General features: G+C 36.0%; 1 protein-coding gene across 2 annotated transcripts in view; it reads right to left on the bottom strand.

The window, feature by feature from the left end:
- The window catches only part of LOC115991783, a 28,944-nt gene extending 8,941 nt beyond the window's left edge, over positions 1-20,003 (bottom strand). Inside the window, exons 1-7 of one of the 2 annotated variants that reach the window (XM_031115705.1) lie at positions 19,245-20,001; positions 14,552-14,643; positions 13,698-14,398; positions 6,949-7,019; positions 5,918-6,007; positions 5,637-5,822; positions 5,402-5,503 (exon numbers count right to left, since the gene is read on the bottom strand). In XM_031115705.1, coding sequence (XP_030971565.1) covers positions 5,402-5,503; positions 5,637-5,822; positions 5,918-6,007; positions 6,949-7,019; positions 13,698-14,398; positions 14,552-14,643; positions 19,245-19,607 — 1,605 coding nt within the window. In that variant the 5' untranslated portion in view covers positions 19,608-20,001. Of the gene's footprint in view, positions 1-5,401; positions 5,504-5,636; positions 5,823-5,917; positions 6,008-6,948; positions 7,020-13,697; positions 14,399-14,551; positions 14,644-19,244 lie in introns of those variants that run through there. The other variant, XM_031115710.1, reaches the window with a different exon arrangement.
- Positions 20,004-25,355: the final 5,352 nt, after the last annotated feature.

Here is a 25,355-nt window from a genome sequence, read left to right as displayed (position 1 = left end):
GGAGCCACATTAGTCCCCAGTTTCTATTATTTTTAGCATCTCCAGCAACATGCAGATATAGGGGCCATTGACGTGGGACAAGGGGAACAACAAAATCTAATTTAGAACACCAGGGGCAAATCTGGTATAGGTTGGTTTTTGAAGAATTAGGGTTAGGTTTTGGTGGGGAGGAATAGGCTAGAAAATAAGGGGGACAAGGATTAATAGGGTTTGGGAATGAAAACAATGGTGAAAATCAAGATATGGGTTGCAGTGAACAGTGATGTGAATAGTAACCATGAATAGTAAATAAAAGATAAATTCCTAAGAATCACTCTTAGGGTTCCTTGGCATCACACCTAGGAGTAGTCTACATCACACAAACCATAACACGCTTATAGCTCTAAAGTCTGAAAATATCATTAATCTCTACCTCAATAGAAAACACCACAACTCTTTAAATAGAAAACTAAACCTAATCCTAGTAGAACTAGGAAACCTAATCTCCGATTTGCCAGTAGCTCCGGTGCTAGTTACCGCTAAGGATTGTCATGTTGAGCCTCACCCTTCCATTAAGAATTTCGTTAAGGATTTGAAGCACACATGGGATAATTCTGAGAAATGGGTCATAGAGCTTCTGAAGGGAGGCAGATAGCTATTCCTCTATCACTATACCACTCAATTGGGAGCATGTCGGATTTTTCCGATCTCAAGGGAGCTATGGGACAAGGTAACAACACTTTCAAGGAAGGGGTATATTGTTAGTTGGGCGAATGAATGTGATGGTGCTCTAGATAATGTTTCTGTAGTATCGGGATCAAATTGTGAGCTGGGGGACTCTAATGGGGGTCTTGTAAATTGGGAAAAGATTAAAGAACCGCTGGTTGTCCAACCTTTGGCCATGGCTAACCCAGTAACTCCACTTGTAGAGGTGGCAAATGCTTTCCACTCAATTTATCACCATGGGTTGAGAAACGAATCAAAGCTTTTAGGAAATCTATGGGTACTTCCTTGGAAGGCTTCGAAGTGGAAATTAATGGGATTTTTTTAGCTTAGGAGGCTAGGAAGAAAGCTAAAATGCAGGGAGAATGCTCTTAGAAGAGAGAGCTTAAGACAGGTCCTAAAGGGCGTTGGGAGTTGAAAAGTCTGCTAAATTCTTGGAATTTTGAGAATAATTCTATTTTGTTAGAAAATGCTAATGGGGAACAGGATTCTGTCATGCCTCAATGAATCTGAAAATTATCTCCTGGAATGTTAAGGGGCTGAATGATTGTGAAAAAAGACTTCAAATTCGAAATATGATCAGAGGTTGGGGTGTAGACATTATTTGTCTTCAGGAAACAAAAATGGAATTGATAACAAGGAGAGAGATTTGGAGCTTGTGGGGTTGTCAACATTTGGATTGGCTATATTTGGGCTCTATTGGTGCTTCGGGGTGTGTTTTGGTGATGTGGGATAGAAGGATGGTGGAAAAAATTGATGAAGCAGTGGGAAGGTTTTCTGTCTCGTGCAAGTTTAAGAATGTGGTAGATCATTTTGTATGGCCTTTCACTAGTGTATATGGACCAAACTCTGATTGTGATTGACATTTGCTTTGGGAAAAGTTGGCAGGTATTCATAGTTGTTGGAATGTGCCTTGGTGCATTGGTGGTGATTTTAATGTAGTGCAATTTCCTTCAGAGCAACTTGGTGCAGATTCCTCCTCATCAGCCATGATTGATTTTTCAGATTTCATTTATGAACACAATCTTATCGATTTACCATTGGAAGGTGGTACTTTTACTTGGTCTAATTCTAGAGTAGTGGCTTCGCAGTCTAGGCTTGATAGGTTTCTTCTCTCTTCTGATTTGGAAGAGCACTTTCCTAACATTCGTCAAAAAAGATTGCATAGATTACTTTCAAATCACTTTCTAGTTTTTTTAGAAGGGGGAAATTTTCACAGAGGCAGCCGCCCTTTTCGCTTTGAGAATATGTGGTTAAAGGCATAGAGTTTTGTGGAGAAAGTGAGAACTTGGTGGGAGTCCTATCATTTTCAAGGTTCCCCTAGCTTAAAGTTTGCAAGCAAATTGAAAGTTTGAAGCTAGATTTAAAGAAATGGAATGTAGAAGAATTTGGCAATGTGGAGGATAAGATGAACAGGTTATGGAAGAGTCTTGAAGTACTTGATTTGCTAGAAGATAGTTGTCCTCTATCAAATGATGAGACTTTGGAAAAAGAACGGCTTCACATTGATCTTGAAAAGGTAACTCTTATGGTTGAAAATATATAGGAGGCAGAAATCTATGGCCCTTTGGGTCCAAGAGGGGATAGAAACACTAAGTTCTTTCATAGAACAGCAAAATCCCGCAAAAGGTTTAATACCATAGACAATCTTTTGGTGGAAGGTGAATTGCCATCGAATCCAAATTCAATATCAGCTTGCATCTCTCATTTCTACAAACAATTATACTCTGAAAATGAGGGCCAAAGACCTGTGCTAGATGAAGTGGAATTCTCTATGATTTCTGAGGAGGAGGCTACTTGCTTAGATAGACTATTTGAGGAAGAGGAGGTATATGGTGTCATCCAAGGTTGTAATGGCGATAAATCTCCAGGACCAGATGGTTTCTCGATGGCTTTCTTTAAGGCTTGTTGGGACGTTTTAAAACTTGAAATTATGGAGGTTCTTGCAAACTTTCATTCACAGGCTGTCTTTGAGAAAAGCCTTAATGCAACTTTCCTTGCTCTCATTCCAAAGAAAGTAGATACTGTTAATGTGAGACTTTAGACCCATTAGTCTAGTGGGCAGTATTTATATGGTCATTTCCAAGTTGCTGGCTAATAGGCTAAGAAGGGTGATTACTAGGATTATCTCTGAGTCTCAAAATGCTTTTGTTCTGGATAGACAAAATCCTAGAGTCTATCTTAATTGCTAATGAGTGTTTGGATAGTAGGCTCAAGGCAGGGATACCTGGGGTTTTATGTAAGTTAGACGTGGAAAAAGCTTTTGATCATGTCAGTTGGGATTTTCTTATGTATCTGTTGCAGTGCTATGGATTTTACTAAGAAATGGAGAAAGTGGATTTTGTTTTGTATCTTCATAGTGAGATTTTCAATTCTGATAAATGGCTCTCCTAAGGATTTCTTTGGGAGCTCTAGGGGCTGCACCAAGGAGATCCTCTCTCCCCACCCTTATTTGCTATTGTTATGGAGGCATTAAGCCGCTTGTTGGATGGTGTGGTTCTGGCTGAACACATCTCGAGTTTCACTGTTGGTACCAAATCTAATACCCCCCCTGATGGTGGCCCATCTACTCTTTGCGGATGACACTTTAATTTTCGGTGATGCTTCAACAAGTTAGATTGAATGTTTGCGGGAGATTTTATCCTCTTTTGAGGAGATGTTAGGGTTGCACATTAACCTGGCTAAGTCAGAATTAGTTCCAATTGGAGAGGTGTCTAATATGGGGGAGCTTATGGCCTTGCTGGGTTGTAGATAGTCATCTTTGCCAATGACTTACTTGGTACTGCCTTTCGGTGCTAAATTCAAGGATAGGGCAATTTGGAATTCTATTCTAGAAAGAATGGGGCGAAGATTAATGAGTTGGAAGCGATTATATTTATCAAAAGGTGGTAGGATTACCTTAATCAAAAACACTTTCTCAAGTTTGCCAACTTATTTCCTATCTCTCTTCCCTATTCCAGTGGATATTGCTATTCGTATTGAGAGGCTTCAAAGGAATTTTTTATGTGGTGGGATAGATGAGTCTCCTAAATTCCGTCTAGTAAAATGGGCACAGGTTTGTTCTCCCTTGCAGTCCAGCGGTTTGGGCATTAGAAATTTGAGAACCTTCAATCAAGTTTTGTTGGGAAAATGGTTGTGGAGATATGGAAGAGAGACAACCCATCTCTGGAAGCGGGTTATTGAGACTAAATATGGGAATGATTGGGAAGGTTGGCGTACAAAAGAAGTCTCTAATCCTTATGGTGTAAGTCTTTGGACCATAAGACAAGGCTGGCCAGCCTTTTCGAAATCCATTCAGTTCGAGGTTGGTGTTGGTGACATAACTAAATTTTGGCATCATGTGTGGTGTGGAAGCTGTACTCTCCGAGAGGCTTTTCCAGAACTCTATAACATTAGTTGTAATAAAGAGTCTTCTATTGCAGATGTTATGCACTTTCCTAACCAAAGGCTTCACTGGAATCTTCTTTTTTCTAGAGCCCCCCAAGATTGGGAAACAGAACATTTTTACACTTTTCTGGATCTTATCAATTCTATGCCCCTTAATGGCGAAGGTCAAGACAAAAAATGTTGGGAATCAGCAGGGAATAATAATTTTAAAGTGAGTGAGTACTATCTCTCCCTTTCCTCTACTCCTGACATTTCTTTCCCTTGGAAACCTGTGTGGCATTCAAAGGTCCCTCCTAGGGTTGCTTTCTTCTCTTGGACTGCCGCATTAGGTAAGATTTTGACTATTGAGAATTTATGGTATAAGGGTGTTGTAGTTGTAGATTGGTGCTATATGTGTAAAAAGAGTGAGGAATTGGGGAATTGGTGAATCGTCTTCTTCTTCATTATTCTATTGCTTATGAATTATGGTCTATGGTGTGGAATCTATTTGGTCTTCAATGGGTTATGCCACATGGTGTCTCTGATTTATTTCGAGTTGGCAAGGTTCCTTTGGTGGGCATTGGAGAATTGATTTATGGAGGGCTGTCCCACATTGTGTCCTAAGGTGTATTTGGCGAGAACGGAACTCAAGATGTTTTGAAGGGAAGGAACAGTCTATTTCAGGATTTAAATCTCTTCTTCACACCTTGCTCGAGTGGAGTTCTTCCTTTAATCTTTTTCCTTGTTCTAATTTTTTTAAAATGCTTGATCTTTGTAATTTATGTGTTTAATGTATTGTTATCCATGTACACCCCCGGTGTACCTGGACTTTTGATTAATACAATTCCGTTATTTATCAAAAAAAATTCCTAGTAGAACTAGGATTTCTTAAAAACCTAATAAGACTTGGACTAGGACTCCTTGGGCTTTAATACTAAACCCAAATTAAATAACTAAACTTAAATAAAACTAAAATAAAACCCAATGGACTAATAACACAGCCCATTCCAGAAAACATAAAATTACTAAAATACCCCTAAATTAAAAGTCATAGGACGCCTTTTATATGTCTTGAATGGTTGCTGCCATGGTCCTCCATCAGCCATGCATACGACCGCACTAAGTCCAGAAGACAACAATCATAGGTAAATACTGGTAGGAAATTTGGGAGACTGTACTCTGAAATACTCTGTAATATGTGCCAACTAAGGGTTGGCAATGCCAGATTCAGAATATGCTGAAAGGGAAAAAAGTATGGGAGCTGATCTATCTAAAATTACAAATTAAAGGACCCCCAATTTCGTTGACAAGTAAACCAGAAAAGGCAACTCACAGGTGCATCACTTGAATCTGATATCCACCCTTGAGAGATTGGTGCAGTTCCTGCTACACAAGATTTCACTCCGGTAGTGCAGCTGCTTTCTGAAATAGCAGTCTTCATAATATAAAATCCAGTCAGTTTTGGGGAAAAAGAATTTAAAAATAAATCAATATATATATATAAACTTTAAAAGTGTGTTTCAAGGGAGTGAATTAACTTCACTGGAAAGAAAATAACAAAGCATCACCTTCTCATTAGGTAAGCTAAGTTTCTTGTTGAAATCCATTTTGTTTTGTTGGCTCCGCTTGTGTGATGATCCATTTCTGTGAACTGATTGAACCATAAAACTACTGCAACTTGATTTATTTTGAGGCTTCTTGTAGTCGTCATCCAACGTATTGCAGCCCCAGGTGTACTTTACGTATTTCCTTAACTTAAAAGTAGCATGCATATCAGTCAGTTCAAATAAGACAACTAATATAGATGTAAAAATCAATGAAAGCCATTGTCAAGTAAGAAAGGCATTACTTTATCCCAGTGATCTTGAGCCTTTCGGCGATTTCTAATCTTTCGCAAAACACTATCTTCATTGCGGAGTTTTTTGATTCTGTACTCAAACTACAAATCATGAAAGATTTTCTTGATCAGGAACAATAAAAATTATCAAGAACAAAACTAAAAGATTTTTTTTTTTTTTTTTAATTTTTTTATAACATCTTTGGAGAAGGGTGAAACCTTGATAAATATTAGACGTCAAGTAAAAGTATAAGAATAATACCAAATTTTGGGATATTAAGGGTCTGTTTGGTACGTGTGTTCAAACAATAATTTTAAGTTTTTTTAGAAATACATGTGGGTGAAAAAGTGTGTGAAAATACGTGAAATGTTGTTTAAAAACTGAAAACATGTGTTTAAACACATGTACCAAACGGGCCCTAAATTTTAAGATGGGCTGGTACTACATTTCATTTCATGATCACATGACAGAATTATGTTATATATATTACAATAAAAAGGAAGATAAAGATTATAACTTTATATGTACATAAATGGTAATATGCATTCATATTTTTTAAAAACCTAATCAATATCACATTATTGAACTTTTATTTTCCCTATAACAAAACAGGGTAAAAAAAGCGCTTCTAAAAGTAATGACCCTACCGCCAGAATATCACGATCATTCCCTATCACAGCCACCCTTGCCAACCACTGTTTCTAAATAATAATAAAAAGCAGTTATCACCATCACTTTGCTACTCTCGCAATGCCACATTTCCACTAAGTAAAAACACTTACCAAGCACACCAAAAAACACAAAAGGGAGATCTGCAATGAAATTTATTAATTCTTGCCTTCTTTGCCATTTCATATAAAGCACTTTGCTGGAGTGTTGTTCATTGTTCATTAGAGGCTCAAGCACTGTTCATCTCTCTTTATATACATTGCATGGTTCAGTTTATTGGGTATGGGTTATTTTGATTTTCATGAATTTCAATAATTGATTCTGAAAACAGAATTAATCAAGGAGGCAGCTTTGAATAGAAAAAGAATCTTACTTGCACCAAAAGATAGAAGAAAATCCCAATGCTGATGCAATAAAGGCCACCAAGATCTGCGAGGAAGCTTACTGCACGTCAAATAAATAAGACAGAATTAAGTTATTGGAAATGAATATCACGTAAATTTTAAATTATTACTACTTAAATGGAAGAATACTGCAACTAAGAAATGTAGTAGCCACAGCTGCAATATCAATACACACACACACACACACCATTTAACTAAAAAAATGTGTTCTTAATAATACAGGAAAATTTTAAGGTAGTCTGTCCAGGTCACTCTAACTAAAGAATTGCCAATTTTACAGTCCACTGACAATCTTTTTAATGTAAGAAGAAAAATATCAAACATTAAAAATTCAAGCATGTTATTTAGTTTGACTGGCTTCTTTTCTACCATAGAAGCCAAATTCATTTAAATTAATGCAACAGGAAATGGATAAGATGAAACTGGCATAGGATCAACCGAAAGCATATTCAATTAACTAAAAAATTTAAAGTTTTATCTCTGTCACTCTCTCTCTCCGACAAAGTAACAAGCAGGAACCTCTATGCCCTAGCGGGTAATCATGTAACCATGAAAGTCTGTTAGAAGGGTGCTCACAACTTGGGTAAGAGGTCTGCACATCCATTACACCCAGGGTAAGCTATTAGACAATCCACAATTTGATGCAGTCATGGAAGATTGATTTGTTACTGCTGCACAAGTTTTTCCATTCAAGAATTATCTTATGGGGTTCATGTGTGAAGTCCAATTGAAGTAAAAGTCATGTGGTTTTAAAGGTCTAGTTATAAGTGACATGGTTAAAACAGTTTTTTATTTGGATATTTTTTTTTAATAAGTTATTTTAGCAGGATGGAAGAAAATCCAAAGGTGGGAGAATCACTCTTATCAAAAGTACTCTTTCTAGTATGCCCACCTATTTCTTGTCGTTATTTCCAATTCCAGTGAGTTGCTCATTGCTTTGAGAAGATACAAAAAGATTTGCTATGGGGTGACTTAGGAGATGGAGTTATTATGTTAATTGGAAGACCGTTTGTCAACTGGTTCAATAAGGTGGTTTGGAAATTAGAAGCCTTGTTTGTGTTAACAGTGCATCATTGGGAAGTAATTGTGGCAGTTTGCTATGGACAGAAAATCTTTAAGGAGGATAGACATAGCTACAAAATATGGTTGTGCTTGGAGGGATTGGTCTTCAGGAGTGGCCAATGAAGCACATGGAATATCCCTGTGGAAACACAGTAGGAATGGTTGGGAGAGGCTTTCTCATTCCATTCAGTTTAAGGTGGGGTGTGGTGCTCAAATTCGGTTCTGGGAAGATGTGCAGTGTGGGCAGATCTAAAGGACGTTTTTCCGATGATTCGCATTGCTCAGAACAAAGATGCTTAGGTGGTGGACTACAAGCATTGGCAAAATGGGATTATTCATCAGGAAGTTATTTTTACCAGACTTGTTCATGATTGGGAATTGGAGAGCTTATAGTCTATCTTTGATATCTTGTATTCCCACAAAATTGATCAGAATGTGGAAGATTGGATGCAGTGGGTTCCAGCTCCTACAAATCATCACAAACAAAAGCACTCCTTCCTACCCTTGGAAAAGCATTTAGAAGGCGAAAGCTCCTACTAGAGTAGATTTTTTCGTGTGGGCAGTGACAAAGGGTAAGCTTCTTACGTTGGATAATTTGAGGAAGAGGAATATATGCGTTATTAATCGCTGTTGTATGTGCAGGAATGATTAGGAATCTGTGTATCATCTCCTTATTCTTTGCACGTATGCTTACAGTTTATGGACTTTTGTCTTTTGTTTCTTTGGTGTCTCTTAGGTGTCTCTTAGGTGCTCGCCAAACATGTGGTGGAGCTGCTGGTGTGTTGGAAAGAAGGTTTTGGTTGTCACCAGTCAGCGGTTATTTGGGGGGGCCATTCCTTTGTGCTTGTTGTGGACTATTGGGAGCAAGCGGAATTGTTGAACCTTTGAGGGGGATGAACAATCTCTTCTGAAAGTAAAAGGGTTTTTCTTGCTTTACTTATGTGATGCAGGGTTGCAATGAGCAGTCTTTGAGTTTCCTCATTTGAGGAATTTTTGACTGTGTAGTTTTTTGTTAATTTTCCACGTACACTTCCTGTGTACGTGGGGATTATCCTGTAACTTGGGTTTCTTTTTTAATAAAACATTAACTATCAAAAAAATTAAGCCATGGTCAATTTTATATTCATGGACATCTATAATTTCTGCAATTCCTGAAAATTAGGGTATTTTGGTACCTTAGTTGAGTCTATAATATTCTATGAGATTCTTAGTATCTTAGGTTTTATTTTATTTGATTCGAAGTTAGTCTTTTATTAACTTTTTAGTTTATTAGTTAAACTAGGAGTCCTAATACTATTATTACAAGGAAGAGCCCTTATATATATTTGTCCTCAATGTACTCAAAGAGATAACGAGTTGATTTATAAGACATTAAGTGTTGTGTAATAAGGCATATTTGCCTTATTATTCTTTTTTCCTTTACTCTTCTCCCTTTTCTTCTTTTAATTCTTGTGATATTCACCGATTCTTATTTTAATTCTTGTGATATTCACCGATACTGCTCATACAATCCCTAAATACCTTTTTTCTTCTAGGACAAAGTTTTCCTTCAAATCAATTTCAAGGAATCTCCTCCAATACAGTATGTGTTGATTGATAATATATGTGAATGGTTTTATATGTCGCCACAAAATGGCCCAATGGGTTCAAGGAATTTTCGTCTAAACCAATTTGGAGGTAAACTTTTTCCTTTCTTCTAGCTTATTATAGCCCAAATCAAGGCCTTTCTTTTACCTATCAAAACCCTAAAACCAGATGTACTTTCTTCTAATAGATAACCACCAAATAACTCTTCAAATCATCTTTTAATTGCTAATGCAACCCCATAACCCTTTCTTCAACAATTTTAGACCTAGATCCATAAGTTCTCCCAATCATAAACTAACTACAAGCACATGTAGACATATTCCCCAGTTTGTCCAACATCACAATTACAATCTCAAGGCATTAAAACACGCTAGTCCTTAATAAGAGCTCTATAAACTCAATAGTAACTTTGGGATTACTTTAAGACCCATTTTTAAAGCTTTTTTCTAGTTAAAAGTAATCCTCATATAGCTTTAAGAAATTCCAATTGTCATGCAAGGCACCCTCCATAACTAACACAGAGGACAAAGACGCAAGGGATTAGGGGAAGGCCCAAGGAAAACAACATTAAAACCTAGATCCCAATCATCAAACAAGATATTCCTAGAAATCCTCATAAGCGCCCAAATAAAGAAGCTCTTGAATATAAGAGTTAATTCTTTCAATAATAATCAAGAAATATGATCTCCTCCAAAAATACTAGTGCTCTTCCCAAACACCCACAGAGACCATACTTTTTTAAATAAGAAAGCAACTTTCAAAGCATCTTACTCTTAAGGCCATATGTCCTGACACAACATGAAAAATTGTATACCCTCCAAATCATTTAAAAAAAAAAAAAAAAAAAGCAAACAAAAGTGAAGCAAGAAAACGAATACAATTTTATTTTTATTTAGTTTTATGGGTAATTTACAAGTTTGGTCCCTAACCTTTACGTTGTATGTCAATTTGGTCCTAAAGTTTCAAATGTATTAATTTAGTCCCTAACCTTTTGGTAACGTGTCAAAATTGTCCCTGCTTTTAAAGGGATGGATGGAAAATATAGACATGACTAATAGTAATATTAAAATCATATTTTTTATGCTGACTGGATGCCACATGGCTTTAAAAAATAAATAAATAAATAGCACAGTTTTGGGAAAAAAAATATATCAAAGTTTATTATTTTATCTCTTCAGCCAAATTTTCTGTGCAACCAAACACAAACTTGATAAAAAAATTCACCATGCAGACCCACCTCCAAAGCAACAAATCTAACCCTCCTGTGAAAAACAATGCATTCCAGAACTTAACCACTGCTGAGAAAGAATGATCCTTCCCAGTGTTGGTAAAAGCGAGGGGCGCACTTAAGTGCAAAGACCTCATGGAGCCTATGCGCAAAGTGCAAGGGCGCTCCTGAGCTCATTTTAAAAAAAATAATTATTAATGAGAAAAGCAACAATCAAATGATCATGTAAATTGAAATAAAAAATTTTATATAATTCATATAACATTTAGATAAGCCCTGATTTTGCAATTTTAACACAAAAATTGCATGTCAAGTCATTTTATTATTTTGGATTAGCTAGATATAAGTACTTCCATCTAATATCCTTTCTTAAATCTAAAATATCCATAATGCCCTATGACTAATTAGTAATATTAGTTAATAATTTAATCACTTAATGACTATAAGTTTATAAGAATTAGTCTCTATGTTCAACATCAACCACAAAAAAGCAATTACCACAAATATATTAGATCATACTTCTTTTTTCATGAATGAGCTAAGAATATGAGAACATGGCAAAATGGTAATTGGAACCAAGCAGATCTCCAAAAGGGAAAAAATAGAATAAGAAGAAGAAGCTAGGTGGGTTACTATTTCAAGGAGAAAAAAATCAAGAAAAAATAAAAATAAAAATAAAGAAGAACTAGGAGGTTGTGACTTTCAGGACAAGTTACACTAAAAGTATATTTTTTTCATAAGTTACACTAAAAATATGTCAAATCAATGGTTTATATCAATAATGTCAAGATCCTATAGCTTTAATTCAGTTTTGGTTTTTTTTTTTGAAAAATATAAAAAAGCGCACCTAAAGCGTGCTTCTTTGAGTGAGCCTAGCTTTTGAGGTAGAAGCCGCTAGAGCCTTGGGCCTTTGTGCTTTGAGCTCAAGTGCATTTAAAGCGTGCTTTTACCAACATTGATGATCCTTCCTCTAGAGTCTTCGAGAGAAGTGGAGCGGTGACAAGTGGTTTGAAGAAATCGACCATGTGGTGGAGTCGATTGCGTGCAGCGGAGGTGGAGCTGGTAGAATTGGGCCCAAGCAAGGTCGAAGCCATTGGATAATAAAGTTGGTTTCAAACTTCTTTTTAACTCTCTCTCTCTCTCTACAGTTTCTTTCGTGATCTTGGTCTCACTACTCTTCAATCTTCACTATTGACCCACAAAAGCAGTAATAATCAAAACTGCCAAGGAAGCATCAAAATTTTGTGGCGTTGTTTTTCAAGTGATAAGGTACTTGGGTTTTTCTTCAAGCTTTCACGCTTCTTTGTTGGTTTTTGGAAACATTTTTAGATTTTGTGGCCTTTGATTGGTTCTAGTTACTAGGTTTATACTGCTTTGTTGTTCTTTAAGAGGGATAGCTTTATGCCTTTATTATTGCTGGTGTTGTTTAGTCTAGGAATGGGGATTTAAGAGTGGTTTCCCTGAGCTTCAAATTTTTTTCTTTTCCTTGTTTGGTTGCTGTAAAAATGAAGGAAGTTGAGTTTTCAGTTCTGGGCTATACCCGTTTGGTTCAAAGGAGAAGAAAATGAAAGAAAATAAATTTCAAATCAGAAAATGAAGCAAGGGCAGGTGGCACTACAAGGTTTTTTCCCTAACGTTTTTTTACATATATTTTTTTAGAAACACCTTTTCTTTTTATATGATGATGTGGCAATACACATGGCAATTTTAGTCAGCATAAAAAATGTTTTTTTAATATCACTTTTAGCCACATTAGCATTTTCCACCCATCACTTAACGGCATTGACCATTTTGACACAATACCAAAAGGTTAGAGACTAAATTGACACATTTAAAATGTTAAGGACCAAATGGATACAGCGTAAAAGGTTAGGGAACAAACTTGTAGTTTACCCTAGTTTTATTTAGAACTCAATTATATGTTTACTATTGTATTAGATTTCATTTAGATTCTATATTCTTAGATTTTAATTCAGGGTGTATCAATTAATTAGGTTATTAGCGTTTTATTTAATTTCAAGGAGTCAAGAACTCAAGATTTTTTTTTGTAATTTTTGTAATTAGGATGTATACCAAGTCAATTGGGAGTAGAGTTTATTCCTAGTAGTGTATATATGTGTGCTATTTTGATCCAATAAAAGGAATACGATTTTCTTGATGAATAAAATTTTTCCAATGGCTTGGAGTTGATATCATGCAATTTTTGGTGCTAATTCCTAGGTATATTTTTTATTTTTCTGCTTTCGTTAATTCTCAATTCCCTTTGAGAATTTTGTACTGCATCAAAAAACTGATGGAAGGGTTCATTAGGTTGACAGCAACAATACCCATTCTTCAAAATAAATTATCATTTTAGACCCTTATGGATAATGATTTCTAAAAATGCAAGCCAAGAAGATAAAGGGACAACTCCATGTAATTGGACTATTAAATTATCTGCAGGGAATCTATATACCTAACTTTATTAAGCAACAGAATATATTAAAATTTCATCTGATTTTATCTTAATCAAATTTCAAAATAAGACCAGACTTTTGAATATAAAATAGCAATGAACAACAAAATTTATCTAAATTAACAAGAAAAATGTGTTAACATACAAACACATATTGACCTTGTTTGCCCACAGTACTACCACAACAGTACCACAAGTACAAAACAATGTTGATAACGGTATCACCAAAACCTTCATCATGGATATAATGCAAGTGATGTCAAGCATGATCTTGGGAAGAATTGCAACAGTTAATTAACAACACAAGGGTATGAAGCTAGAGTTTCGGATAATAAACAGGACACATAAAAGAATGGACCACACATTAAAAGAGAGGAGCGAATTACCTGGACCCATTATATTTTGGTTGTTGATCTCAACAATGTAGGCAGAGAGAAGGTTTACGTACAATGTGGTGTTGATTAGTCCATCATTGGAATTTTCAAGGGAGGCATGGAGCTGACTTGCCTCATATAATGATGAACCCGGGAGAAATTCATGAAATAGAGGCTGAATGAGCCTTAGATCATGTAGATTACGGTATATTCGGGGAAATAAATTAAATTTCAATATATTTGCATCTCTCCCCCTGAATGTAACTGGTTTATCATCAAAACTGCTTCCATTCTTTAATGTTCCACATACAAAGCTCACATGTTTCTTGTTGGCTTGATTTCTAGCGGTAAGGTTGAATTGAAATCCAACTGCAGTCGCGGGATTATTAGAAAGATCAACAAACTGCCAAGAAATGTACAAATTGTCTTGGATGAGTTTACAAGGGCTACATCTAAGATTTATAGTTGGTCCCTGACTTGTGTTATGACATGAGTAGTTTGCAAATCCTGACAGAGGTGAGAATCTTTCATCAATAAAGCCAGGATTCCCAGTAACCAAAGTATCAAGACCACGTAGGTTTGAACAGCTCATACTAGAAATGGTGGTTATATTCAATTCCATGTCATTGACAAAGGAGGCTAAGTCGGGTGCATTTGTTGCCCTGATATTGTGCACCTCAACAGATCTCTTAGATATTGTTTGGTATAGCAACCTGAGAAAGAACTGAAAAGCCAAGTCAATCTAAGACATGAGATAAACAGGAAAAGAAAAGGATTATAAAAAGCCATCCAGTTTTCAAATGAGGCAGGTCCACGTCAACAAATTGCAACTGCTTATTTAAAGAAGCATATCATCAAATACTCACGCAGCAAACAAACCAATGAAAAGTATCCAACTTGCAATCGAGAATGTTCCACCAAGTTCTGTCTTCCGCTTTGTAACTACCTTCTGGTCATCCTATACAGAACATTAAACCAGTTAAAGCATTCTCTTGAAATCAAAAACCAAAATGCATTATAAAGCAGCAAATAAATCAACCATTGGTTGTAACCAGAGCTGAGAAAGGCATATAAACTCAAAAAAAGAAAAAAAGATAACCACCATGCAAGCCCCCCCACCACCAAGGGCAAGGGGGGGTGCATGTAGAAAATAGATTCAAAATGTTAGTGTAACGGAATTTAGAGCCTTATTATTTCCACAAGATGGTTAACTCTAACAGAAGAAATAACGGTATTGAGAGCCTTATGGTTAATGGCAATTTGTCTTCCAATCAGGGTATGATTGCAGATTATATTACTCAATTTTTCATGAATTTATACTCTAAGCAGCAAGTTGAGCGTCCATTTCTAGATGTGTGTTGGAATTTCCAATGATATCCAGCGATAATGCGGATTGATTAGAGAGACCCTTTGAGGAGGCTAAGATTTATGACATCATTCAGACTTTCAATGGTGATAAATCTTCAAGACTAGATGGTTTTCCAATGGCATCTTTCCAAGCTTGCTGGGGGATTCTCAAACCTGATCTTATGGTTGTGTTTCATCATTTTTTTGCTAAAGGTCCGTTTGAGAAAAGTTTGAATGCAACCTTCATGACTCTCATCCCCAAAAAAAATGCAACAAGTGAAGTCAGGGATTTTCGCCCCATTAGTCTTGTTGGGGGGGTTTATAAAATTATTGCTAAAGTCATGGCCACTCAACTACACACTGTAATGGAAGATATAATTTCAACTTCACATAATATTTTTGTGAGGAACAAGCAGATCCTCAATCCTATACTTATTGCTAATGAATGACTTGACAATATATTGAAGACTGGTTTGCCGAGGTTACTTTGCAAACTAAATGTTGAGAAGGCTTTTGATCATCTAAACTAGGGTTTTCTTATGCAGTTGCTAGAATGGAATGGGTTCTTTGCTAAGTAGAGGTGATGGATTTTCTTTTGTCTATCTACAATTCGTTTCTCTATTTTGATTAATGGTTCTCCCTGTAGATTTTTTGAGAGTTCTAGAGGGTTGAGACAAGGCGATCCTTAGTCTCCTTTGCTGTTTGTCTTGGTCATGGAAGCCCTCGGAAAAATGTTGGATAAAGCAGTCCATTAAGGTCGCATATTAGGTTTTCGTGTGGGTAATTTAAAGGGAAGATCCTTGGTGGTGTCTTATCTCCTCTTTGCGGATGACACTTTAATTTTTGTGATGCTAATCTAGATCAGATTCTGATTCTTCATATGGTCCTTATTTGGTTTGAGGTGGTTTCTGGTCTAAAAATAAATCTAGGCAAGTCAGAATTGGTTCTGGTTGGAGTGGTGCATAATATTGAGTTATTGCTAAATGTCCTTGGCTGCAAGCAAGGTACTCTTCCAATGAAATATTTGGGTCTTCCTTTGGGTGCTAAATTCAAGGATTAGATAATATGGAACCTGATTCTGGAGAAGATGGAAATGAGATTAGCAAGATGGAAACGTTTGTGCCTATCCAACGGAGGTAGAGTCACTTTAAATAAAAGTAGTCTATGATTAGATGGGCTAATGTTTGTACTCCTCTCTCTTCGGGTGGCTTGGGGATAAGGAAGGTAAAACATTTTAATGAAACTTTGCTTGGGAAGTGGCTATAGAGATTTGGGATTGAAAGGGATGTCCTTTGGAGGCAAGTGGTAGAGGTGAAATATGGATGTGTACGGGGTGGCTGGTGTACCAGATGTGTTTATGGTCCATATGGTGTTGGTTTGTGGAAAAATATTAGTCGGGGATGCCTTCTTTTTTTTGATAAGTAATAAGTTTTATTGGTATCAAAAAAGGGACACCCTAATACACAGGGAGTGTACAAGTCAACAAATCAAGAACAAAAATTACAAGAATGATTGGTTTCGCAAAGTAGCCAACCAATCCAAAAAAGTTCTAAAGAAAAATAACTTGAGGTCTAATATGGATTTCTCATTATCTTCAAAACACCTACTATTTCTTTCCCTCCAAAGACACCACATTAAACAATGGGGAACAATTAACCATATATGACCATTTCTATGACGACCAAGCCTGCTTTGCCAGCAAGCTTGGAGCCCACAACAGACTGAGGCATAACCCAGCTTACTCCAAATAAACCCAAAACTATTGACCACAAATCCATAGCAACTGGACAGTGAAGAAATAGATGGTCAACCAATTCACCATTACACTTGCACATATAACACCAATCCAAAATCCAAACCTTCATTTTACGTAAATTGTCAATTGTCAAGTATTTCCCTAAAGCAACAGTCCAAACAAAGAAAGCCTTTAGAGAAAGGATCTTCTGCTTCCAAATAATTTTCCATGGAAAACAACAATCATTAGAGCCCACTAGAAGGCTAATAATTATTAATCATGAACTCCTTATTTCTATCTGGTTTCCAACACATCTTATCCCCACCAAACCCCCTTACTAAAGCATCGTATATGGTATCCTTGAAGCTTGACACTACCTCTAATTCCCGAGCATGAACACCCGTAAAGAAACTTACATTCCGATAAAGAACCCCATTAGTGGACTTCATAAGCTCAACAACACTTGCCTCCTTATCTTGGCAAAATCTAAACAATTTAGGATAGGTGACAGCAAGAGATGTCTCCCCACACCAACGGTCTTGCCAAAACTGTTGGTGATGGGTCGAGGGTGAAGTTTTGGCAAGACCGTTGGAGTGAGGAGACATCTCTTGCAGCTAGCTATCCTGAATTGTCTATTGACCCATATCATGCAAAACTTCACCCTTGACCCATCACCAATATCATACAGAATATAGGTTGACCATCTCTTTCTTAATTGTCCAGTTGCTATGGATTTGTGGTCTATGGTTTTAGGTTTATTTGGAATAAGTTGGGTTATGCTGTAATCCGTTGTGGGGCGGGCTTGTTGGCAAGGTAGGCTTGATCGTCATCGAAATGGTCATATATGGTTAATTGTTCTCCATTTTTTAATGTGATGTCATTGGAGGGAAAGAAATAGTAGGTGTTTGGAAGATAATGAGAAATTCATACCATACCTCAAGTTATTTTCCTTTAGAACTTTATTGGATTGGTTGGCTACTTTGCAAAACCAGTCATTCTCTTCTTTCCTTGATTTTCTTGATTCTTGTAATTTTTGTACTTGATTGTTGACCCCTTTACACTCCCTGTTTACTAGGGTGTCCCTCTTTGATATCAATAAAACTTATTACTTATAATAAATAAATAAAAATGTTTGTGCAAGCTGAGAAAGAAAGGAGTGGAAGTATTGCAATACATGATTAGAAGTTATCCATCCCCTGAATTATGGATTAAGTTCCTCTAATTTGTGTTTGTCACTATTTCGTATATGCTCACTTGGACAAACCATGGACATCCAGTCATGATCAGGCAGCTTCAAATACACCACAACCTTAAATTATCAAGCATGTGCAAGCTCTAGCCCTTAAAGTATGCATGCAAGCCCTACCAAGCAATCAAGGCATTTATTCCTTACTTCACTAAAAAAAGTTTAGAAAACATCTGCCATCAACTCAGCTCCAATACAGCGCATCTTTTAGAATTTAGAAATGCTACATGCACCACACTTTTTTAATAACTCACATGACTTTCTCATTATCCGCATTAGCAATTTAGGTAACTTCTGGTACCCACCTAGCATATAGGCTCTGCCTACACATTGAATTCACAGGATTTCAATTACATAATACCTTGCAAGCAAGACAATGTAAATTTGGCAATACATATGGCATATTTCCTTAGAACCAACAATATAAGATATAAAAATAAACATTCCATTTCTTTTTATTGAAAGCAAAATAACTCAACAACCAGGCTATTTTGTGACCTAAAATAAATTAAAGTTAATACCCCATTATAGAATTTTTCATTAGAATCACTTATAGATATAGGAAAAGTTAGAAGTTTCTTTTTATTGTAAGAAAAATAAATCAAAAACCATGTTAATTTGCGAGCAAAGAAAAGTTAACCCATATAGCATCTTCAGTAGAATCAGTTCTAAATATATTACAAGAAAAATAACTCAAAAAACACATTATTTGAAAGCAAAATGAGGTAAATTCGAAAAATTAAAAGTTCCTTTTCAGTAGTTTTTTTTTTTTTAATTATAATCACTTACAGTTATAGAAAAATTAAAAGTTCCTTTTCACTGTAAGCAATATAACTCAACAACTATGTTAATTTGTGGAAAAAAAAAAAAAAAGTAAATTCAATAACCCATATAGCATTTTTCATTAGGATCACTTACATTTATAGAGAAATTAAAAACTCCTCTTTATTGTAAGCAAAATAACTCAACAACCATGTTAATTTGCAGTAAAGCAATGTAAATTCCAGAACCCATATAGCAGCTTTCATTAGAATCACTTACATATAAAGAAAAATAAAAAGCTTCTTTTCATTTTAAGCAAAATAAATTAAAAACTATGCTAATTTGCTCGCATACCAAAATCAAATTCGATAACCCATATAGCATTTTTCAATACAATCAGTTTATAGGAAAATTAAAAGCTAAAGCACGTTAAATTGTGAAAAAAGAAGTTACTGTTTATCTTTCTTACCAGCCAATGCCTGGTGGCAAAGGAAACGTCCAATCTGCTAATCCACCACCTGATCTTGAACCAGGCATTTCTGCCATCACCAAGACTCTTGAAGCGCAAAAAGAAGCAGAAGACAAGCCAGGACAGTAGCATCACCAGCGTGGCTTCCAAGAAGACAGCCTGTGACTGTGTGAACTTTCTGATGGAGTCGAAGTCGAAGATGGTCGCTGGGAATCCTATGGAGTAGTCGACACCCGAGTCGGTTTGGATGTCGGAGATGGCTTGGAAGAGAGTGCATCTGTTTGTGGAGAAGTTCAGGACTTGGCCTGGTGGACATGCGCAGAGGGTTGTGTTGTAAACAATGGAGCTTGGAGGACATGACATGTTTGTTTGTTTGTTTGTTTGGAATTGGCGAGGACTAAAATGTTTTTGGATGCATATTGGGTGTGTCAAAATAAAGGGTCTATTTTTGTTTTGGATCAGATGGGAGAGAAAGTGTGAAGTGAACGTGTTATGCTACTGACCTGTCTGCTGATACGAGAGAGAGAGAGAGGTTGCGTTTGTGAGGAGTTGGGGGTGGATGGCCAAAGTTTTTGGATGAACATGGGTTTGTCAAAAATAAAATGATATCTGGGTGTTTTCTTTTTTCTTTTTTTCTTTTCCTTTGGCCTTTGATTGAAAATTCTGGCCCAGGCTCGGGAGAAATTGTGAAGTGAACGAAAGTGCTGTAACTTGTGATTGACGGTAACTATAATGTGAGGTTATTTTTGGGTTTAACGTGGTGAGAGAGAGAGAGAGAAAAAAATTGAAGTAGTTGGGGGTGGTTTTCATCATCATCTGGATTTGGGTTTGTATTGGAAAGTAGGTAGGAGGTGGTGGTGTGCGTTGGAATACGTGACTTTTGTATCCTTTCTGTATCTAGCTAGCTAGCTGTATAAAGAAAGGAATATCTTCTTTTTTTTTTTTTACTGAAGAAAGGAATATCTTAAAAGAGAGAGTTTCAAGTTTTTATTTTTATATATCTTTCTTTTGTGGGTCCGGAAGATTCAAGGCTAGAAAGTTCAGCTTACAGTTCTGGAATATGTCCCATTATCATTATGTAATTTGCAATTGTCATGGAGACGACAGAGAAAGAGAGAGATGGTAGCCATGCAGTCTTGGGCTCGTTTGAATCGGTAATGACTCAGTTTTTACAACTTAGAAGGTGTTTGAATTTTTAGTAACTCTTAATTCTGTTTTCATAACTTATAACTCAAAAATTGTGGGATCCGTGAATCAAAAGCTTGTTTGTATTTCAATAACTCTATTTACAGTTTTTATTTTCATTACTCAATTCTCTGATTTTTTAGTGATGAGTTATGAAAACTGAAAACACATTTTAACTATTTTCAGTTTTCATAACTCTGTTTTTAATGACATTTTTGTAATTAAACACATATAGAATGACCCACTAGTCAAGCCAGCCGCATCTTTGAATCTTTTTTTTTTCTTTCTTCTCCACTATTCTTCAATTGTTCTTTCTCCTTTTCTTTTTCTTTTTTCTTTCTTTTCACTCTTGTCAATTCGTTCTTTCTTTTTCTTTTTCTTTTTCTTTTTCTTTTTCTTTTTTCTTCATCACATAATATTTTTGGTCTCCATTGGCTGGGTTCTTTCTTTTTTCTTTCTTTTTTTTCTTCTTCTTTCACTGTTCTCCATTGCCTGGGTTCTTTCTTTCTTTCTTTCTTTTTTCTTTTTTTTTCCTTCTTCTTTTACTAGTCTCCGTTGGCTGGGTTTTTTTTTTTTTTTTTCACTGGGTTTAGTGAGTTTAGATACTGAAAAAACAAAAGAAAAAAAAAAGAAAGAAAAGCTTCACCAAGTGACAGGTATAGGTCCACAAACAGTGTGAAAAATATTGAGCGATGACAAGTGAGTAATGGTGCCAAACGGGTAGGGTATTTTAAGTGATGAGTGATAAGTGACAGAAATTAAGTGATGAGTGATGAAAAAAAAATCCAAATAAGGCCTCATAATTCAAACTCAAAATCTATAACTCATAACTCAATTCCTACTATAAATAAAAAATTCCAAAAATTTTGTTTGGTTGCAAAACCGAGTTACATATCTCAGTTTTTAACTCCACTTTTTATCGAAGTGGTGGAGCCAACCCCACTATCACTAAACAGAACTGCTTGGTTCCTACTTGCGTTCTCATTTTTAATCTTCCTCCACTTTCATATTCTCCCATCAGAAAACCCAAATATGTAGAGTTGCCCATAAGCCAAAAACGAAGTTTCTCCCACTTTAATGCACTTGCACAAACGATACAGCACTACACCATATAGCCAAATCATTATCATAACAAACAATCACATAATATGACAATAGAAGAATATATATATATATGCAAATTATTTTCCAACAGTTATAATTTTTCATAGTTATAATGGAACTCTAGTCATCAAAACTAAGACAACTAATCAAGACAAAATCTCTTTCATGAGCTTAAACTGAGATTGCAAAAACTCATAACTATGATTATTCTTCATTGTGAGACACAAACTTAGTTTTGAAGACCTAGCCCCCCAACCAAAAAATTGGACCCCCTCAAGGCAAGCAATGCTGCACAATCTGCCAAGGAATCATGCCAACAGGTTCAACCAAGGTTTTACTATTCATAATAGAAAAAAATCAATAGACCCTTGGGAGCACAACCCAAAAAAAAAAAAATTCCCCATGCCTTGGCAGATCCTAGTGTCTTTGCCACCCTTATTCCCATCACATTAACATCACAATTTCCTTTCATTCCAACTCCAAGGTTCTTGCCTTCTCCCCTTTGCAACAACATCAACACTCCCTTCAATTCCAAGCCCAAAAATCACCCAAAAAATCCTCCCTTTTCCCCATTTTTACAAATACAAGACAGCCCTCTAAACAAAGCCAAAAATTTCCAAGAAAGTTTCAAACAAAATTCTTGCCCTACATAACCCAAAAGGACAACAGAAAAATCTCTCATTTTTCCCATTTTTCCCAGCAAGAAACTGAAACCATTTGACTCTAAAAAAACCAAAAAACCCAAAAAAAAAAAAAATCATTCCTTTTTCACCCTCCAAAACCCCAACAATAGAGCCTAGAAACCCAACACAACAACAGAAGTAATAATAAGCAAAGAAGAAGTGCAACAGCAAGTCCAATTTCATAGTCACAGACAAAGAAAAAGGAAGACAGAAGATAAAACAGAGAGACATCCTAACAATATTTTCTAACTTTGTTTTCACTCTCTCATCTTTCTTTCTGCTTTTAGCTCAATGTCTAATCTAAAGCTTGTTCATTTTATTTTTTAACTAATAGAGCACAACTCAGAAGTTAGACCCAAGGTATATAAAAAAAAAAAATGAAAAAAAAAGCAAGCAATGAAAGGAAAACAGCAACAAGCAAAAACTATAAATGGGTAGCATATATTTCCCCTGTTAATGCTTGCTTGTCTCACCGGTGAAGATTCTGGAGCTCTTCGGTTAGCGACTACGATCACGAACTATTTAACTTGAGTTTGTGTTCTTCGGTTCAAATTTTCAAATGAAATGAAATGAAGAAGAAGAACTATGAGAGGAGGAGGAGAGAAGGATGTGGGTAAGAGCAACTATGGACTAAAATGCAGAGAAGAAATGAAATGAGAAGCTGAAGCCCAACGGTAATATCAAAGGAGTGAGTTGAGGTGACAAGTCTCAGCCACACGGTTCCCACAAAGTCACCAAAATAACTGAATTGCCACTGAAACTCAACTTTTAACTTTTGGAAACTCAAAAAGAGTGTTCTCGATTTCCATCACCCAAACTCAAATTTTTGAGTTTTGAGTGATGGAAACAACACTAAAAAAAGAAGCCAAACAATTTTTTTTTTTTGTGGGTCCCATGATTTTTGGATTATGGGTGATGGAAACTAAGTTATATAACTCAGTTTCACCCAATCCAAACAGCCTTTTAAGCACTCTTTTTTTGGACCAATTTTTTTTTTTCCTTTTTGGTTTTTTTTTTTTCCCCCCTGAATATATAGATTGTTATGGAAGCAAAACGAAGCTAATAGTGGTATATAGCCAACCAAATGGACCAAGGTGGGAAGCCCTGATAAAAATCATCCCATTCGTATGTTGAATCAAAAAATTTTTTTTCCTTTTTGGTTTTTTTTTTTTTCCCCTGAATATATAGATTGTTATTGAAGCAAAACGAAGCTAATAGTGGTATATAGCCAACAAAACGGACCAAGGTGGGAAGCCCTGATAAAAATCATCCCATTTGTATGTTGAATCAATACTTTGAAAATGTTGTAAACAAACCACTATATATATATATATATATATATTATGAGTGATTGAAAATTTTAAATATTAATAGCAAATTTATTTGTCTTTGCTTCCAACCCATCCATAAAGCATTCCTTGAATCAATGATATCAGTCCAAGCACATGTAAAATTTCATTCTTCAATGCTTCTATTTTCTTTTAACTTGTAGTGATAGAACTTCTAATACCAAAATTTAAGAGAAATGGGGAAAAATGGATCACCTTACCTTAAGCCATGATGTGTTTAAAAAAAATTGTGCAAACAACCATTAATCAAGATAGAGAATGATGAAGTTGTGTATGGCACACCAGCCAGTGGAAATGAGCATACCAACTTGGCTACATCCAAGAGGATGATCTAGGCAAAAATTAGGGGAAAAGACCATAGACATGGTGAAAATTCCCACAGGGACGTCACAGGAAAAAGTAACACAACACAGAGAAAAGAAAAGAAAATAAAAAAGAGACAATAAGGAAAATAAATGTTGGTTCTCTCATTGCTCAAATTAAAAGATGATTAAATTTTTTTCATAGGAGATTTTAGAACATCCAATCCTTTATTAACTCAAATGAAAAAACATGGAATCATAAATGGTGCAAAAAAGTAGTCAGTCAATCCACTTTCATTTGGTACCTCTCATTTGACTCTTCTCATCTTCCTTGACTACTCTCATGTCTTTTGCTAGCCAATTCTCAAAACTAGAAGTGGGAAAGAGAAACTGTGGAAAGTGAATGTCTTGGTTTAGACTCCTTCTAGGCCAAGATCCTTCAATCCTACTTAAGAGCCTTGCAACAAGTTCTACCATGTGATAAGTGCCATCATTAGACATGTGATATGGCATGAAGGATAATAGGAACAATAGCAAAGCCCAACCAAGATAACATGACCCCTTTAAAAACCATGATCAATCATGGCTTTGATGTTCCACCATTCCACCAACCATTGGGTGTCTCTAGAGGTGAGGCATGACAAGAACTTTGAAAGAGTGAAAGGCTCCATCTCTTTATCCTTGAGCCTACGATCCCAATAATGCTTTAGCCCATATCGACAGAGTAGAATAGATGAAGGAGGATTCAACTTAAGCTTCTCATATAACTACATCTGAGGGAGGGGGGGAGGGAGAGAGAAAGAAAGTGATGAGTTGAAAAATGAGAGATAAAAGGCAAAAAAAAAAAAGATATTGAAAGAAAATATAAGGAGCCTCGATGAGTTGAAATCCAAAAGGTGGCCCACGCAAAAATTAAAGGAATCCCACGCAAAAACAACGCCTACTACATAATCACTTGCGTCGCACATTATCTCGAAAGGAACGTTCCAATCAAGGGGCTGGATAACTGGGGTAGAAGTCAACAATTCTTTCAGCTTATCAAACGCCTTTTTACACACCTCATCAAACTCAAAAGTCACATCATTTTGCAGCAACTTGCATAAAGGTAATCCTATTTTGGAGAAGTCCTTGATGAACCTTCGGTAAAAACCTACATGTCCAAGAAAAGAACGAACTTCCTGCACACTAGTGGGATAAGGTAAATATTGAATAGTATCAACTTTAGCTTTATCTACCTCGATTCTCCTAGAGAAAACAACATGACCCAAAACTATACCTTGTTCAACCATAAAATGACATTTTTCAGAATTTAACACAAGGTTAGTTTCTATGCATCTTTGAAGAACAAGTGTAAGGTTATGCAAACAATTATCAAGGGAGTCTCCATAAACTATGAAATCACTCATAAAGACTTCTATGATATGCTCAATATAATTTGAAAATATGCTAACCATACACCTTTGGAAAGTGGCTAGGGCGTTGCAAAGG

This window comes from Quercus lobata, chromosome 1 (assembly GCF_001633185.2).
Source record: "Quercus lobata isolate SW786 chromosome 1, ValleyOak3.0 Primary Assembly, whole genome shotgun sequence".
Taxonomy (NCBI): domain Eukaryota; kingdom Viridiplantae; phylum Streptophyta; class Magnoliopsida; order Fagales; family Fagaceae; genus Quercus; species Quercus lobata.
The sequence above is the reverse complement of the archived record's forward strand: the minus strand, read 5'-3'. Positions and strand labels throughout refer to the sequence as shown.